The sequence below is a fragment of the Malus sylvestris genome, chromosome 1 (assembly GCF_916048215.2).
Source record: "Malus sylvestris chromosome 1, drMalSylv7.2, whole genome shotgun sequence".
Lineage (NCBI taxonomy): Eukaryota > Viridiplantae > Streptophyta > Magnoliopsida > Rosales > Rosaceae > Malus > Malus sylvestris.
In genome coordinates, this window is record NC_062260.1 from 14837433 (window position 1) to 14856113 (window position 18681).

Below are 18681 nucleotides of genomic sequence, written 5' to 3' on the forward strand. Positions count from 1 at the left end.
ATTTCATTCTACATTCCTCACAAGTGTATTTTTCTTTTCAAATATAGAAAATTTGAAGTGTAAAATGAGATTTTTGGAGTGCCAATAACAATTCCCTTTAATAAATAAACAATAAGATGCAAATCAAACACAATGGGTCATTCTGTCAATTTAAAAACGAAGATAATATTTGTTATAAGACGTAGCACTCATTGTTCATTATGTTCGTTTTTCGCTTACATAAATACCAGAATGATCATAGATGGATTAAGAGAAGTCATAAAAGTTACAACCAACCAACAAATATAATTTCTTTTAGGAAAAAGTCCCTAACCTTTTGAATTTAGAGATAAGAGAAGTCATAAAAGTTACAACCAACCAACAAATATAAAAGTTACAATCAATCTCGTGTCTATATAAAGTAAAAAGATAATATTAGGAAGATCAAAATTTTAAACTAAAGTGAAAATAAACGCATTGAATAACTTATTAAAAATGACATTAAACTAAAAAAAGTTGAAATGTTATGTCTAATGTCGTTTTCAATTAACTTATCAAGCAATAATAGACGAAAGAAATCAAAGATAAAATCTCAAGCAAAGATAATACATGTTTAATTACTTGAACTACGAATCTTTCTCATAGTTTTTACATTTTTAGAGTAGAGTGATAAAAAGATTTTAATTGAAAATCTTACACCGAAAATGAAACCCAACTATTTTGCACCTGGTCCTACTCTTTGACATGCTTGAGTGCTGGACTACAACGGCGCACGTTAGCCTCGCTCATCTTTTGAAAAATCAAAGTCTTCTCTCCTCTCTCTCTCTCTCGCTCTCTCGCTCTCTCTTAACTTTCCACAGCTTACAACTACCCGCCATTTCTACGTCTACGTCCCATCTCTCCGGTCCCCTCTCTCTTTCTCTGAAATGAGGCGAACCCCATCGTACCGACGCCGTAGCCTTACGTCCGACCCGCGGAGCACCCCGGACCGGATCCCCTACTCTCCTAGCTCGTCCTACTCCGACTCCTCAACCGGACCGAAATCCAGCTCTGGCCGGAGCGTGGTCGCTGTTGCCGCCCGCTCCGTCGCCGGAGCCTTCGTCTCGTGCTTCACTCCGCCGGAGACCAAGAGCTCCGTAAGCTTCGCGGGTTCTGAAGAGTTCAGAGCTCCCTCCGGTAATTCCATTTCCGTAACTTTTTCTTTTCAAGAATTTAAGCTGAGTCTGGTAAAAACTGTAGAGATATTTCGTAGAGATGGAATTTTAGAAATTCATGTAAACATGTTAGAACTTACTTGTACTTCTTTTCTTATAAACATGTTAGAAATTCTTTTTGAAAACCCAAGTGCTCTTCGGAAGAGCTAAGCGTTTTTACGATCCACAAGTACTTTTAAGATTTTTACTAAACTAAACGTCGTTAGAAGCAACTTTTGTTGTGGAAAACACTTTTAGCCATTACAGAAGCAACCCGCGGTTATGAATTAATTTTCCGACTTTTTTTATTTAATCGTTAGGAAAACCAACGAAAAGTTTGTATAATGTATCTAATGGCTGCCATTTGTTTTCTTCTCTGTTATTTTTTATTCATATTTTTAAGAAGAGAAAAAATGATTAAAACAAATTAGTTTGTCTGTTTAATGAGGTAGACTGATCAACTAAGTTGATTTTGTAGTATTTTCGGATGCTTCGAGAGATGGGAGAGAGAGAAGATGCAGTTCAAATCGAGGCATCTACTCCAATCCCAATAACTCAAGGCATGAGAGTGAGCCCGGGAGTGTAAAGTTCACCATGGAAGAGATAAACATGGCCACAAAGAGCTTCTCTCCCTCTTGCAAGATTGGACAAGGTGGTTTTGGGACGGTTTATAAGGGGAGACTCGAAGACGGGACCTTTGTTGCAATCAAACGCGCTAAAAAGGTCCGGTACAAGTGTGTTATAGGGTTAAAACCGGGGTGCGATATAGTATTAACTGAGGACGTGGTTATTTTTGTTTGCAGAGTGTATATGACAAGCATTTGGGAGTGGAATTCCGAAGCGAGATTCAAATGCTGGCGCAGGTGGAGCATTTGAGTTTGGTCAAGTTCTACGGGTACTTGGAGCATGAAGATGAAAAGATTATTGTTGTCGAGTATGTTCCTAATGGAACCCTCAGGCAACATTTGGATTGTAAGTTCTATTTGTGTTACTCTCTCTTTTGCTCTCTTCCTTTCTGTGTGCTGTGTGTGCATGTGAGCTCGAATGAGCGTGTATCTGTGCACCTTGGCTCCTCAATGCATCACCTTGAGTGCCTGAGATGTGATAGAAGGCGTAATGCAGGTTTGCATGGTGAGATTCTTGACCTTGCAGCACGGCTGGACATTGCAATTGAAGTGGCTCATGCCGTCACCTATCTGCATATGTACACAGGTAAATCTCCAGTTTTAGTTATCTGAGAGTTGTAGAATTTTTGTGACGGAACTAACCAGACCATGCTTCGGCTTCCTTGGCAGATCATCCGATTATTCATAGAGACATAAAGTCGTCCAACATTCTCTTAACGGAAAACTTCAGGGCCAAGGTAGCTGATTTTGGTTTTGCTAGGCTTGCTGCTGATAGCGACTCAGGTGCCACCCATGTTTCTACTCAAGTTAAAGGAACCGCTGGTTACTTGGACCCTGAGTACCTGAGAACCTATCAACTCACGGAGAAGAGTGATGTCTACTCATTTGGTGTGCTCCTGGTTGAGCTAGTTACAGGCAGGCGTCCGATTGAACCTAAACGGGAAACCAAGGAACGAATAACTGCAAAATGGGTAAGAACTTCTCCTCTCTAGAGCTAGTTTACATGGGAATTTAGTGCATGACTTGGGTTGGTTTTGCAGGCTATGAAGAAGTTTACCAATGGAGATGCTCTTTCGATTTTGGACCCGAGGTTAGAACGGACAGCAGCAAGTAATCTAGCCATCGAAAAGATTCTTGAACTAGCGTTACAATGCTTGGCTCCACGCAGACAGAACCGGCCTAGCATGAGGAGGTGCGCGGAGATCCTCTGGAGCATCCGTAAGGATTACAAAGAGGTACTAGCTTCAGACTTCTGTTCATTTTCTAGCCGTAGTACTTGAGCATGAGAAGAGTGGCAAAATAACGATCTTCGGGCTCCCATGGAATGTGAAGATAATATGGTTTTATCGGAGATAGAACACGAAGAGCGTTGCGTTTTGTAAAAAAGAACTACACAGTAAATGTGCATGTGCAATTTGAGTAGGAAAGCCAAGTAATTTCTTGAAGAACGGATCTGGAGGAGGGGAACCATATTGTATTTTGGTCTGTCGAAATTTATCTGTATGTTAATTGTTCTGGGAGTATACTGCATTCGACATGAGTGTATTCCTTATTAGATATCCGAACATATTATGATTACAATTACAAAGGGTACATGACCAGTTGATTTAGCGTTACTCAGTCTGTACTTGGTTAGAAATCACTCAGTCCCTACTTTAGTTTCCACCAAGGCCCTTCAATAACTTTCTCATCTTTCTCCAACTCATAATACTTCCTATCTATCCAGTAAGATATTCACAAACCTCCCATCTCCCAAAACATTCTCTCTTGGCAGTAAAAAAATAAAAAATAAAAATCTCTTTTTCTTATAACCTTAACCCTGCAAAATTTCCCGTACTACTCTTCTCGTTACTCACCTCTTGAAAATGAATCTTGTCGAGTCAATTCATAGGCTCCATTCGGTGGTATCTGATTCTCAGTATCTACCGTACTTGCAGGACTTTCTTTTGAGCATAGGAAGAAGAAGGAAGATGTATATATTGTCATGTGCCAAATGCTGCAGATCATTTTATGCACCAATCATGAGAGAGAGAGCGAGAGAGAGAGAGAGAGAGAGAGAGAGAGGAAGATTTTCATGATATAACTATACCTGTGCCAAATCCAGTAGCTTTCATTGGTTTCCAGTACCCAGCTACTTGCTGCAATGGCTAATGCTACTAAACCTGCAAGTATAAAACCCCAGCGAAATCTTCTAAAAGTTGTCTTAATGAGATTCTTGAGCCATCCGTTAACAGCTTGGAGTCTGCGTAATCCGTTGGTATTTTAGAAAAGGAAATGGAATGGATAAGCATATATATAAACTCCAACATATATATGTTACCACAAAAGTTAACGGGCTACCCTCAACTTATCTACTAGGGCTATTATATTCAAATAGGGTTTGCTAACTTAAAATAACATCGTACCGTTCCAAGGATACCCACCTCTCAAGCATATTTAAGGAGAATCTGGTCGAAAATGAAAATGACCTAAACTTGGTTGACAATTCTATCAGCCACCCAATAAGAAGAGCAATGGTTCCAATTACTATAACTAGAATAATATTCCCCGGCCTGCAAATTTCAACATGGTTAGATGCATGACGCAAGTACTAAAAAACCAAGTCCAGATTTAAAATGCACTGAAACTGTGTCCATCAACTCAAGATACCTTCTGGCCTTAGTATAAACCATGAGTGCAGTAAGAAGTGCAACGGCTGTGTGTAATGCTCTCTTAAGATCGTCCTCAACTGTGCCTAGGTACACAAATGTGCTCCCTACGGCCATGAAAGAAAGCCAGACGTCCATGAACTGAAAATTCGAGATAACTAATTCATCATACAGATTTAATGCAGTATATAACTGCTTAGTTACGCGATACCACGGATTTGTCAACTTCAAATGGGTCCAGGCTTTTGCCACTACTTGCATATCGCGTTCTCATTCCTTATTGCAACAAAAGTTTCGACCATTAGTTATTTCTTTAAGGAAAAGAGACAAAGAAGTGTACCTGTAAGACACCAAAAGCCAGAGGACACCAGGTTCCCACATCACATGCATGATATATTCCGCTTGCAATTCCACTAGATGTAAATATCACCCACTCTGCCAATGCCTGTAAACAGATATTATGATCAACTTGTTACAACACAACACAACACAACAAAGCCTTTTCCCACCAGGTGGGGTCTGCTGTGGGGGGATGCAACATAAGGACTTCCTAGGCGGTCACCCATCCTAGTACTACTCTTGCCCAAACTCGTTTAACTTCGGAGTTTGGATGGAATCCGGTGCATGTGAGCTGGTATGATCGCATCCAAGGATTCGACGTAAGATAGGAGTGCCAGCTGTCGACTACCTGACACACTCCCCCTCCTCTTTTATCCGGGCTTGGGACCACTTACACAGGCGGAGTTTATGATCAACTTGTTAAAAGCAAAAAAAAGGTTTCCGGTTGGATAATGAAAATTGTCTAAATTTCAGAATTGAGTCAAACCAACATGGCATCAGTTTAGTGTCCACTTAGGATAATCTTACGGAGAGTACTGTCGCAAACTTCAACTAGTAATATATTATTACATTATGTTTGAAGAAGTCTAGTTATTGTGAATCAAAGTTAAGTTATAAGAGGATTACCTTCTGTCGAAGGGCCCAAAATGCAGGAAGTGCTGCTGCAGCATTTGACGCAATAAGAAAAATGGATTGCCATACGTGCCCTATGCCAATTTTCATGAGGGAAATAAGTAAGAGAACAACTGTAGAGCATAATAATCAATCTTGGATAGTTTGCAACGTAAACAATAACTTTGTAGAAAACCACTTCAAACTAACTATATCAGATTCAGGGCCTATGTCATCCAAACTAAGTAGATACAGTATGTACTTAGACAAGTTTATATTGTTTCCAAAAACATCTTTTTCATTAAATGATGCAATTTGATCATCTACATTTTATTTCTTCAAACTAGCAGACTCAATTTTTGCAGATTTTTCCCTGACACTTTCTATTTCAATTTGCTTCCTGGAAGAAAATTTATATTACCGGCTCCATGACAAACGAACCTTATTCAATAAAAAAGACTAAATTAGCAAATTTTGAACTCCAGAAATAAAAAAGACCAACAGCATAGAGAACAATTTTGTATAAGTTCACCGCTGAAATAACACATACCATGAGGTGTTACAAGTTCAATGCTACAGTCAAAGCCACCATGATCTGGATCACATGAGCAGAAGCTGATAAAAAAAATTAAAATTAGAAAACTATACTGATCGCAATAAGGTGTCAGCTATCTTCCTGATCAAGAAATTAAAACATAGGTGTTCCAAAAAAGGAAACTTAAGAACACAGTAGATAAGAAATCCTAAGGGGAAGGATTAAACAAAAACCTGTATGATGCCAATCCACTAGCATCCAACGCAGTTTCGCATTTTCCATGTGAAGAGCACCTTCTCGGGCATCTTTCAAGGGAAACAGACATGATAGTCGGAACTTTCGAAGCATCACTGGTGGTGATGAGATGCTTTAGACCAAAACCCCAAGTTCCTTCTCTAATGTACAAAATGTAAAAATCGACCTTGTCTTCACTTGAATTATATAAGTTAAAAAACATGGAGCCATGGCTACTGCTTGTCCTGTTCGAATAAAAATAGTCCCAGCTAGCAAGAGATGGTAATCCACCGTATCTAGCATATACTTCATAGTTAACCTTGTCATCAGAGTTTAATCGAATGTGCATATGTCCTCCAGCTGCTCCACGGGGAATGTCCATCACAAAGTAAGTCCATGTTTCTTCTGGTTGTCCGCCATGCGAGGAGTTGGTTAAAAGACGATCAAGAGGAAAATTGGCTGACTCAGGAGGTACTTTTTCACTGATGAGTAAATAGTAGTATTCAAAGTAGCTTGAACCTTTCCTCAGTGATGTCTGCAGACAACCATTCTCAGCTTGTCAACAAAATTATTCCTGCCAATAAGTTTCTTGAAGCATCAAGAATAAAATTAAATACTACAGAAAATAAGAACATCCATCTAATAAGTACATCCACCTTGATCTCAGAATCTTTCTTTAATCGCTATTGTTTCTGCATTTTTAGGCCACTACAAGTCAATTCTTAAAATATTCTGCTAGCACGCCCTTCTTATACCCGTCAGTGCAAACTTACTTCAAAATATATACTTAACGTTTTAATCTTCACCACTAATGCATACAAGTATTAACAATATCAATATGGAAATTAAACAAATAATCTACTACTTTGAAGAAATTAATACTTTCAAGAACTTTCATAAGCAGAAACACATTTATCAGCAAGCCCACCTGAAGGGTGTACATTTCCCATGTACAATTTGCTCCGGCCTTGCCCTCCGGACATTCAAGCAGTTTTGATTCCAAGGAATAACAAACTTTTGTGTCAGTATCCAGACTCCCTTCAAGCTCTTTTGAAACGTTGAGAGGTAAAACAGTAACATACCAGCGACCGACCTTTGGAAATTGAATGACCAATGAGGATTTGTTTATATTACTGGAATAGTCATGCACAGTTTCTGTAGGTAATGCACCATGCCGTGCATAAAACATTAAATTAATATCACTAACATTCTTGGTGTTATCTGAAGATGTTACATTTAACCAAACATCCTTCGCCAAAATTTTCAACTCGTGTGATACTCCCACTACATCCAAAGAGTAGAATTTGGGCTCACCATCTCCATGACAAGTGCCAAAATTGTTTTTACATGAAATTACATATTCAATTGTTTGGTTATACAAACCAGCTTCTGAAGAATTGTCTGCAGCACTGTAACTGTTAGATTGAGCACATGAAAGTGTGTTAATTGTCTGATTGCAGTCTGGGCCCCACATGGTTAGGGTCGTACATCCTTCCACAGTGATATTGGCACTGAATGAGTATGATGGGGCGCGATTAATCTGCAATGTCAGCATAGTAGCCTCAATTAAGAATTCAAATGAATGTAAACTTCAAGAGGCTACTATCCCTTATTAGTGTGATGGGGCGCGATTAATCTGCAATGTTATCCATTATTAGTGCATTAAGACCCTTCGACGGAAAAGAAATTTATATAAATATATATGTATGTTTTGAAGTGAGGTATGAACAACAAAACTTCATCGCATACAGTAAACAGGGAACTAATGGTTTCAGGTGCATGAATAACAGCATTCCCAAACAGCAGAGCAAATCAACACAAGAACTATAAAATGTAAATGATAATAGAACATACCATCTTTGATTGTGTCCTTGTAGGTCCAATTCCATTGAAAAGACCGAAATACCAAACTCCTGGAGAAATCTGAATTACAATTCCATTAGACACTGTATATAAACTTTTCTTTGGTATATAGAATATAAAATTTTGTTCAGAAAAACATGAAAATATTCTCAAACAAACTAGTTAAATTTTTTAGCAAACTTTCCCTCTCCAAAAGTGTACAAAAATAAGTAAAAGGTTTGATGATAGACCTGCTCATTTGTCAACTTGAGTGTAAAATTCTTTTGCATAGGATAGCACTGCTGTGAACTCTGAAGAGCTTGTATTCCCTTATAGGAACCATTGTAGAGGGGAGCGAGAACTGCTATATCAGTAAATTCATTCAATGCTATGATGAATCATTGTTCAAATAGAATTCAAAGTAATATAAAATAAGGGCAACTGAAAAACTAAATGTGTTTATGCAAAAAAACGTGAAACAAATTGCTTGTGTATACCAGTTGTACTTGTCCTTGATTAACCACACAACAACAACAACAACAACAACAACAACAACAAAGCCTTTTCCCACTAAGTGGGGTCGGCTATATGAATCCTAGAACGCCATTGCGCTCGGTTTTGTGTCATGTCCTCCGTTAGATCCAAGTACTCTAAGTCTTTTCTTAGAGTCTCTTCCAAAGTTTTCCTAGGTCTTCCTCTACCCCTTCGGCCCTGAACCTCTGTCCCGTAGTCACATCTTCGAACCGGAGCGTCAGTCGGCCTTCTTTGCACATGTCCAAATCACCGGAGCCGATTTTCTCTCATCTTTCCTACAATTTCGGCTACTCCTACTTTACCTCGGATATCCTCATTCCCAATCTTATCCTTTCTCGTGTGCCCACACATCCCACGAAGCATCCTCATCTCCGCTACACCCATTTTGTGTACGTGTTGATGCTTCACCACCCAACATAATGGTGCCATACAACATCGCTGGCCTTATTGCCGTCCTATAAAATTTTTCCTTGAGCTTCAGTGGCCTACGACGGTCACACAACACGCCGGATACACTCTTTCCATCCAGCTCGTATTCTATGGTTGAGATCTCCATCTAATTCTCCGTTCTCTTGCAAGATAGATCCTAGGTAGCGAAAACGGTCGCTTTTTGTGATCTTCGCTAGATTGCTCCGGTCATTAGTGTGGATAAGTATATAAATGGATAGAGATAGGAAAGCAAACACAAGATGTACGTGGTTCACCCAGATTGGCTACGTCCACGGAATAGAAGAGTTCTCATTAATTGTGAAGGGTTTACACAAGTACATAGGTTCAAGCTCTCCTTTAGTGAGTACAAGTGAATGATTTAGTACAAATGACATTAGGAAATATTGTGGGAGAATGATCTCGTAATCACGAAACTTCTAAGTATCGGAGTGTGGTGTCGTCTTGACTTGCCTTATCTGTCTCATAGGTAGATGTGGCATCTTCTCTGGAAGTACTCTTCCTCCATCCAGGGGTGGTATCTTTAACTGGTGGAGATGCACAAGGTAATGTATCAATTTCACTTGAAGCTTACTTGTAGTTTCAGGCTTGGTCAAGCGCGATACAAACCATGTAGTAGGAGTCCCCCAAGTCGCCGAGCTAGGGGGTCTGCTGAAAGAGGTGACAGACAAGGTAAGCAATCAGAGCTCCGACTGATTGTTCACCTTCTCCCCATCTTGCAGCAGCATGAAGGATAAAGAGAAGAAAAATGAGAAGAGATGATATGAGATACTTTTGCTTTTGAAGAAGTAACTTTCCACAGGCTTATTCTTGAACTGAGCTGGAGGGTTTTCTGGTTTCCTCCAGAGTATAAGGCCGACTGAAGAATTTGAGGGTCAAAACAAGTCCATCAAATCTAGAGTACGTTCCACCCTGCTGATATGGGATACTTTTGCTTTTGACAGAGTAATGGATGTATCGGCACGTGTGCTGTTACACTTGTCTCCACATGCTTCCTTGTATCCTTCGCACTTGCCCTATCTGTTCCTCAAGCAGATGCGGAATCTTCCCTGGAAACATAAGATGTTGAAGATGAGTACTCGAGAGCAATGCCAGGTAAGTAATCAGGTAAGGGGTTCCAGGCAGTCAGTTCCTGGCTGGAAGCTTGATTCCAAGTGCTGACTGATTGCTCTCTTTCTCCTTGTCTTGCAGGTAAAAACAAGGCCAAAAGAAAAGACAGGGAAAAAGCATGATATGGGATACTCTTGCTTTTAACCCTGATGATATGAGATATTCTTGCTCTAGTATAGCTTGTTTGCAGAGGTATTATCGGGGGGAAAGAAAGCTGAATATTTCGAAAGGCTTCGTTGGGAGTGCCCTCTCAGATATGATGAAGGGTTGAGCATTTTTGCAGGTCTGCCTGTCCGTTGGGGATGGAGGTCGACATATATAGGAGTCTCCCTAACAACAAGTAGTAATGCTATTCCTTTACCCTGCTTGGTCATAGCACGGTAGTGGGAGCTGCCAGTTTCACATGTTTTAACTCTGTCAGAGCACTTTGAAAAAGTGGTCTGTGGTATCTGGCTCCCGAGATTCGGAGAACGATGCCTCTTCGATTTTTGAGAAAGCAATCATGATAGGGGTCTGACTCTCGAGTTCGGAGAGCAGTGTCTTTTCGATTTTTGAGGAAGTAATCATGTTGGGAGTCTGGCTCTCGAGATTCGGAGGGCGGTGCCTCTTCGATTTTGGAGCAAGCAATCTTGTTGGGAGTGTTTTCTCGAATGTGAGTAAAGGTTGGGCATGTTTGCTAGTCTACCTTGCCACAAAGCACAGAGGTTGACACACAGGGACTTTCCAATTATCCAGCAGTGGTACTGTTCCTTTACCCTTGTGGGTAATAATATGGTAGCTAGACCTTCAAAATTTATGTGTCTAAACTTTGTTAGTGCTGTTTCTTTGCTATTCTTTTACCTTTCTTGGTCAGAGCGATGTAGTGGGAGCTGCAAGCTTCACGTGCTCAACTTTGGCAGAGAACTTTGGCAAAGTTATCTGTGGTACCCATGAGTTATTGTTGCGTGTGGGAAGTGGGTGATTGAACAGTAAGATTCATGTGCTTTCTACTTCACCAGAAGTCTTCGACAGAATGCCCATAATTTCTGCAAAGCTGAGTGTGCGTGTGACAGGTGCTGACAAGGCTAGAAAAGTAGGTGCCTCTTCGATTTCTGAGATCGGCCCTCGTGGTCTCTGAGCAGCCCAGCTTTTGAGAAAGCGAGCGCCTCTTCGATTGATTCGGAGAACGATGCCTCATCGATTTTTGAGAAAGCAATCATGCTGGGGGTCTGGCTCTCGAGATTCGGGGAGCAGTGTCTTCGATTTTTGAGAAAGTAATCATGTTGGGAGAGTGGCTCTCGAGATTCGGAGGGCGGTGCCTCTTCGATTTTGGAGCAAGCAATCTTGTTGGGAGTGTTTTCTCGAATGTGAGTAAAGGTTGGGCATGTTTGCTAGTCTACCTTGCCACGAAGCACAGAGGTTGACACACAGGGACTTTCCAATTATCCAGCAATGGTACTGTTCCTTTACCCTCTCTTCAATTTTTAAGAAAGTAGTCATGTTGGGAGTCTGGCTCTTTAGATTCGGAGGACGGTGCCTCTTCGATTTTGGAGCAAGCAATCTTATTGGGAGTGTTTTCTCGAATGTGAGTAAAGGTTGGGCATGTTTGCTAGTCTACCTTGCCACGAAGCACAGAGGTTGACACACAGGGACTTTCCAATTATCCAGCAGTGGTACTGTTCCTTTACCCTTGTGGGTAATAATATGGTAGCTAGACCTTCAAAATTTATGGGTCTAAACTTTGTTAGTGTTGTTTCTTTGCTATTCTTTTACCCTTCTTAGTCAGAGCGATGTAGTGGGAGCTGCAAGCTTCACGTGCTCAACTTTGGCAGAGAACTTTGGCAAAGTTATCTGTGGTACCCATGAGCTATTGTTGCGTGTGGGAAGTGGGTGATTGAACAGTAAGATTCATGTGTTTTCTACTTCCCCAGAAGTCTTTGACAGAATGCCCATAATTTCCGCAAAGCTGAGTGTGCGTGTGACAGGTGCTGACAAGGCTGGAAAAGTAGGTGCCTCTTCGATTTCTGAGATCGGCCCTCGTGGTCTCTGGGGAGCCCAGCTTTTGAGAAAGCGAGCGCCTCTTCGATTTCTGAGATCGGCCTTCGTGGTCTTTGAGCAGCCCAACTTTTCAGAAAGCAAACGCCTCTTCGATTTCTGAGATCAACCCTCGTGATCTCTAAGCAGCCCAACTTTTGAGAAAGCAAACGCCTCTTCGATTTCTGAGCAGGCGCCTCTTCGATTTCTGAAGCTCCGTCGAGTGCAGATTTTTATAGGGGCTGGCATTAAGTTCCAAAGCACACTTGAATCTCCACCAGTAGAAGCTTCATTCTTGCACTTCTAAGATCTTGATTTGTCCGACCTATTCTCTCTTCAACACCTTTGAAAATGTCTGGCCCCTCCGACCGTCGTTTTGACTTGAACCTTGTTGAAGAGGCAGCCCCGCCTTCTCCAGACAACATATGGCGCCCATCCTTCGTCTCCCCAACTGGTCCTCTTACCGTTGGGGATTCCGTGATGAAGAATGATATGACCGCTGCGGTGGTGGCCAGAAACCTTCTCACTCCCAAAGATAACAGACTACTTTCCAAACGGTCTGACGAGTTAGCTGTTAAGGATTCGCTGGCTCTCAGTGTTCAGTGTGCAGGTTCTGTGTCTAATATGGCCCAACGCCTATTTGCTCGAACCCGCCAAGTTGAATCATTGGCGGCTGAAGTGATGAGTCTCAAACAGGAGATTAGAGGGCTCAAGTATGAGAATAAACAATTGCACCGGCTCGCACATGACTATGCTACAAACATGAAGAGGAAGCTTGACCAGATGAAGGAAACTGATGGTCAGGTTTTACTTGATCATCAGAGATTTGTGGGTTTGTTCCAAAGGCATTTATTGCCTTCGTCTTCTGGGGCTGTACCGCGTAATGAAGCTCCAAATGATCAACCTCTGATGCCTCCTCCTTCTAGGGTTCTGTCCAGTACTGAGGCTCCAAATGATCCCCCTCCGGTGCCTTCTCTTTCTGGGGCTCTACCGACTGCTGAGACTTCTCCTAAGCAACCTTTGTGAAGGCTCCCTCTTGTGTGTTTATTTTGACTCATGTATATGTACATATTTGTAGCTTATCGGGGATATCAATAAATAAGCTTTCATTCATTTCAACGTATTGTGTTAAATACACCAAAGCCTTCTTCGTTAAGTTCTTTGAATTTTCTTTTGTTGAAGCTTGTATGTTGAAGCTTTCTGAGTGGAGCATGTAGGTTGGGGTAGTGTTCCCTTAATTTTCCAAGTGAGGAAAACTTCTCGGTTGGAGACTTGGAAAATCCAAGTCACTGATTGGGATCGGCTATATGAATCTTAGAACGCCATTGTGCTCGATCCTGTGTCATGTCCTTCGTTAGATCCAAGTACTCTAAGTCTTTTCTTAGAGTCTCTTCCAAAGTTTTCCTAGGTCTTCCTCTACCCCTTCGGCCCTGAACCTCTGTCCCATAGTCGCATCTTCTAATCGGAGCGTCAGTAGGCCTTCTTTGCACATGTCCAAACCACCGTAACCGATTTTCTCTCATCTTTCCTTCAATTTCGGCTACTCCTACTTTACCCCGGATATCCTCATTCCTAATCTTATCCTTTCTCGTGTGCCCACACATCCAACGAAGCATCCTCATCTCCGCTACACCCATTTTGTGTACGTGTTGATGTTTCACCGCCCAACATTCTGTGCCATACAGCATCGCCGGCCTTATTGCCGTCCTATAAAATTTTCCCTTGAGCTTCAGTGGCATACGGCGGTCACACAACACGCCGGATGCACTCTTCCACTTCATCCATCCAGCTTGTATTCTATGGTTGAGATCTCCATCTAATTCTCCGTTCTTTTGCAAGATAGATCCTAGGTAACGAAAACGATCGCTCTTTGGTATTTCTTGATCTCCGATCCTCACCCCTAACTCGTTTTGGCCTCCATTTGCACTGAACTTGCACTCCATATATTCTGTCTTTGATCGGCTTAGGCGAAGACCTTTAGATTCCAACACTTCTCTCCAAAGGTTAAGCTTTGCATTTACCCCTTCCTGAGTTTCATCTATCAACACTATATCGTCTGCGAAAAGCATACACCAAGGAATATCATCTTGAATATGTCCTGTTAACTCATCCATTACCAACGCAAAAAGGTAAGGACTTAAGGATGAGCCTTGATGTAATCCTACAGTTATGGGAAAGCTTTCGGTTTGTCCTTCATGAGTTCTTACGGCAGTCTTTGCTCCTTCATACATATCCTTTATAGCTTGGATATATGCTACTCGTACTCCTTTCTTCTCTAAAATCCTCCAAAGAATGTCTCTTGGGACCCTATCATACGCTTTTTCCAAATCTATAAAGACCATGTGTAAATCCTTTTTCCCATCTCTATATCTTTCCATCAATCTTCGTAAGAGATAGATTGCCTCCATGGTTGAGCGCCCTGGCATGAACCCAAATTGGTTGTCCGAAACCCGTGTCTCTTGCCTCAATCTATGCTCAATGACTCTCTCCCAGAGCTTCATTGTATGACTCATTAGCTTAATACCCCTATAGTTCATGCAATTTTGTACGTCGCCCTTATTCTTGTAGATAGGCACCAAAGTGCTCGTTCGCCACTCATTTGGCATCTTCTTCGTTTTCAAAATCCTATTGAAAAGGTCAGTGAGCCATGTTATACCTGTCTCTCCCAAAAGTTTCCACACTTCGATTGGTATATCGTCTGGGCCTATTGCTTTTTTATGCTTCATCTTCTTCAAAGCTACAACCACTTCTTCCTTCCGGATTCGACGATAAAAAGAGTAGTTTCTACACTCTTCTGAGTTACTCAACTCCCCTAAAGAAGCACTCATTTCATGTCCTTCATTGAAAAGATTATGAAAATAACCTCTCCATCTGTCTTTAACCGCGTTCTCTGTAGCAAGAACCTTTCCATCCTCATCCTTGATGCACCTCACTTGGTTTAGGTCCCTTGTCTTCTTTTCCCTTGCTCTAGATAGTTTATAGATATCCAACTCTCCTTCTTTGGTATCTAGTCGTTTATACATATCGTCGTAAGCCGCTAACTTAGCTTCTCTGACAGCTTTCTTCGCCTCTTGCTTCGCTTTTCTATACCTTTCACCATTTTCATCGGTCCTCTCCTTGTATAAGGCTTTACAACATTCCTTCTTAGCCTTCACCTTTGTTTGTACCTCCTCATTCCACCACCAAGATTCCTTTTGGTGTGGGGCAAAGCCCTTGGACTCTCCTAATACCTCCTTTGCTACTTTTCGGATACAACTAGCCATGGAATCCCACATTTGGCTAGCTTCCCCCTCTCTATCCCACACACATTGGGTGATTACCTTCTCTTTGAAAATGGCTTGTTTTTCTTCTTTTAGATTCCACCATCTAGTCCTTGGGCACTTCCAAGTCTTGTTCTTTTGTCTTACTCTTTTGATATGTACATCCATCACCAACAAGCGATGTTGATTAGCCACGCTCTCTCCTGGTATAACTTTGCAATCCTTACAAGTTATACGATCCCCTTTCCTCATTAGAAGAAAATCTATTTGTGTTTTTGACGACCCACTCTTGTAGGTGATCACATGTTCTTCTCTCTTTTTAAAGAAGGTGTTGGCTAAGAAGAGATCATATGCCATTGCAAAATCCAAGATAGCTTCCCCATCCTCGTTTCTCTCCCCAAAACCATGGCCACCATGAAAACCTCCATAGTTGCCTGTCTCCCTGCCCACGTGTCCATTTAAATCTCCTCCTATAAATAACTTCTCCGTCTGAGCAATTCCTTGCACCAAGTCTCCAAGATCTTCCCAAAATTTCTCCTTCGAACTCGTATCCAACCCTACTTGAGGTGCGTACGCACTAATCACATTGATAAGTTCTTGTCCTATTACAATCTTGATTGTCATGATTCTATCTCCTACCCTCTTGACATCTACAACATCTTGTACCAAGGTCTTGTCCACAATGATGCCAACACCATTTCTCGTTCTATTTGTGCCCGAATACCAAAGTTTAAACCCTGAGTTTTCTAGATCCTTTGCCTTACTACCAACCCACTTAGTTTCTTGTAGGCACATAATATTTATCCTTCTCCTCACCATAACTTCCACTACTTCCATAGATTTTCTCGTTAAGGTTCCTATATTCCATGTTCCTAAACGCATTTTGCTCTCTTGGACTCTACCCTTCTGTCCTAGCTTCTTCACTCTCCCCCGTCTAATAGGATCAAAGTACTTCTTTTGTGTGTCCCGGGTAAAGTTGATAGGAGCATATGCTCCCAAACAACTTTGAGTGGAGTCGTTCGAAAAGAAGTTTCTATGGCCCCCTTGCTCATTTAACACTGCATCCGGGTGCCGATGGAGATACAGCGACCCTTGCTCACTTATCACTGTGCTCGGGCCACACAGCGCGCCACTTACGGGTGACGCCCTAGCTTTAGCGCGATTTTGTTCTGGATTCATTTTCATAAGGATTCGACGTGATCATGGAGTGCCGGCTGTCGACTACCTGACGCCCTCCCCCTCCTCCTTTATCCGGGCTTGGGACCGGCCATGTAAGACATAGGCGGAGTTGTCCTTGATTAACCACACACACGGATAAATTCATGTTAAGTAATAGTTGAAAAGCACTTTTGACAAAATGGCCCAGCAGTCAGATTTGTTGGGGATACTTAACGCTTATCCGAAGAGAAGGAAACTAATCAAGGCAGACTCGGCAGTCCTGACACTCCTAAGGTATCTGTCAAGTCAAAATCTTGTGGAATACTTTTGACATGCATGTTGATCAGAAACGTAAAACTACAGGGGACAAAGCATCAGATAGAACAGAAACACAAAGTACACATGTGGCTAGAGACTACGGAGTAATATTATTTTACCGACACTTCAATTTAGTCAGTTCATCTAAAGCTGAGTGACATATACCTGAATTCACTAGAGAAGTGTTAACATACGGCAGTGGGAGGCTACCAGCTCGGAAGCAAATCAATGGTAACTCAACTTTAGGAACCTTTTCTATGTCTCCAGCAGCCTGAAAATAATTTGAATCATTAGCAAGGATGCAGAGTAATCATAATGTATTCAACTATAGTTTTGATTTACAGGCTTGTTTCTTATGGAAAGGAAAGCAATCACAAATTCAGATAACCACTTTCATTTGGGAATCAGCTCTCGGGCAAGTACAAGGTATACCTTTCCAGTTTCCACCTCAAATTACTAAGACATTGTTGACAAAAGAAAAAGCGGAAAATTTGAACCTTGGTAAGCATACTTACAAGTTCCACGTTCGAATTCATTGCTATCGACGAGAACCATGGTGGCATTTCAACTAGAACAAGGCAAAACAGCAAAACCAGTTAGGAATTGCATAACTAACCATTAGATATACAATTCTGAATATAAATCAAAATTACAATCTTAAAAAAATCACTCATTACACACGATAATCGAAATAAAATACAAAATACTGAAAATCTGCTTGCTTGTGAATCAACCAATCCCATGTCAAGAACTTTCAAACATGATCACAGATAAAGCTAGCAACTTTCAGACCAAACCAAATCAAAATCGTCAAAACTTAGAATTATAGCATAATTCAACAACAAGAAAACCTATGTCGATGTACTTTACAGAATTCCAACGAAAAACAACAGAAGAAAAATTCAACATTTTGATTACGACCCCATCAAATATTACACCCCCATAATCCTCTCCATGCAATATAAAGACCGAACCAATCAATCAAATGCTTCAAAGGTTATCAAAAAGCTAATCGTTCACCTCTAATATATCGAAATCCAGAGGGTCCAATTTTGGTTGGCGGGTAGCTGAAGCTGGAGACAGTGAAGCTGTTGTACGGCCCCTGTTCGCCATACGAATAGCAGTGGACGAATAAGCAGAAAACGACGACGAATAGGCTGGGATTTAAATGGGAAGAGCAACAAAGAATCGAATTCGAAGCCATGGTAGCTTCTGATTCATGGAACAGAAAAACTACAAAGATAAATGGGTTTATTTGTTTATTAAAGTTATTTAAATGATTTTGATTAGTCACTACCCGTGGATTTTTAAATGGTTTTTTTTTTCGGACAGGATTTGTGAGTCTGACGCCTTTGACATGTGCCAGTCATCATCCATGGCTTCTGCTGTTTTGTTAGATTTTTTATTTATTTACTTAACTTTAGCCAGGGAAAGAAGGAATTGGATTCCATCCGCTTTGTGGGAATTGGATTTCATTTTAACCGTTCATCGTGTATCGTACGATAAAAAATTATTTAATTTTTTTAATTTAAAATTAAACGTAAATCGTATCTGAAGAAAATTGACCGTATTATGTACAATAAACGGTTATAATGTAGGGATCCTAGGATCCTCACAAAGTGGATCCGAGGAGGATCCTCTTCCGAGAAAGAACCTTATGTGTATTTTCAAGATTCATTTATATTTTTTTCGTAAAAAATGCGATAACTGGGGATAAGTCACAGTTATCTATTCTTTTTGGATCCAGAGATACTATGAAAAATTGTTATAGTTTATGTGAAACATTTATTAAAGTGGAGTGTATAATTTGTTTGAATTAGCGGCATAGTTTTT

At 41.0% G+C, this 18681-nt stretch overlaps 2 protein-coding genes and 1 non-coding gene across 8 annotated transcripts; 1 reads left to right on the forward strand and 2 right to left on the reverse strand.

The window, feature by feature from the left end:
- Positions 1–791: 791 nt before the first annotated feature.
- On the forward strand, positions 792–3414 carry LOC126622134 (calmodulin-binding receptor-like cytoplasmic kinase 2). Of its 2 annotated transcripts, XM_050290798.1 has the most exons (7): positions 792–1155; positions 1493–1526; positions 1742–1895; positions 1976–2144; positions 2295–2384; positions 2468–2769; positions 2839–3414. In XM_050290798.1, exons 1-7 carry the CDS (start codon positions 906–908, stop codon positions 3076–3078), a joined length of 1239 nt encoding a protein of 412 aa, XP_050146755.1. In that variant the 5' UTR covers positions 792–905; the 3' UTR covers positions 3079–3414. The 2 variants fall into 2 exon arrangements, with proteins under 2 accessions (XP_050146755.1, XP_050146747.1); XM_050290790.1 differs by lacking the exon at positions 1493–1526 and having other exon boundaries at positions 795–1155; positions 1651–1895.
- Positions 3325–18120, reverse strand: LOC126622096 (uncharacterized). 5 transcript variants are annotated; one of them, XM_050290756.1, is made up of 14 exons: positions 17869–18120; positions 17364–17416; positions 17014–17119; positions 8260–8372; positions 8021–8089; positions 7095–7706; positions 6166–6701; positions 5948–6012; positions 5413–5492; positions 4787–4891; positions 4448–4587; positions 4204–4350; positions 3888–4040; positions 3325–3794 (listed from the first exon to the last, which is right to left on the reverse strand). In XM_050290756.1, exons 1-14 carry the CDS (start codon positions 18050–18052, stop codon positions 3647–3649), a joined length of 2511 nt encoding a protein of 836 aa, XP_050146713.1. In that variant the 5' UTR covers positions 18053–18120; the 3' UTR covers positions 3325–3646. The 5 variants fall into 5 exon arrangements, with proteins under 5 accessions (XP_050146713.1, XP_050146721.1, XP_050146728.1 ...); XM_050290764.1 differs by having other exon boundaries at positions 4222–4350; positions 17869–18119; XM_050290771.1 differs by lacking the exons at positions 17364–17416; positions 17869–18120 and having other exon boundaries at positions 7095–7802; positions 8021–8079; positions 8260–8369; positions 17014–17033.
- On the reverse strand, positions 4976–5094 carry LOC126633993 (5S ribosomal RNA). The gene has a single exon (XR_007627156.1). It is a non-coding gene; the product is annotated as a 5S ribosomal RNA (ribosomal RNA).
- Positions 18121–18681: the final 561 nt, after the last annotated feature.

Coding starts and splice junctions, on each gene's coding strand:
- LOC126622134 (XM_050290790.1), top strand. CDS start 906: ATGAGGCGAACCCCATCGTACCGACGCCGTAGCCTTACGTCCGACCCG. Junction 1,896..1,975: donor CAATCAAACGCGCTAAAAAG/GTCCGGTACAAG, acceptor TTTTGTTTGCAG/AGTGTATATGACAAGCATTT. Junction 2,385..2,467: donor CTATCTGCATATGTACACAG/GTAAATCTCCAG, acceptor CTTCCTTGGCAG/ATCATCCGATTATTCATAGA.
- LOC126622096 (XM_050290756.1), bottom strand. CDS start 18,052: ATGGCTTCGAATTCGATTCTTTGTTGCTCTTCCCATTTAAATCCCAGC. Junction 8,090..8,259: donor TCAAGTTGACAAATGAGCAG/GTCTATCATCAA, acceptor ATTGTAATTCAG/ATTTCTCCAGGAGTTTGGTA. Junction 7,707..8,020: donor CAAGGACACAATCAAAGATG/GTATGTTCTATT, acceptor CTGACATTGCAG/ATTAATCGCGCCCCATCATA.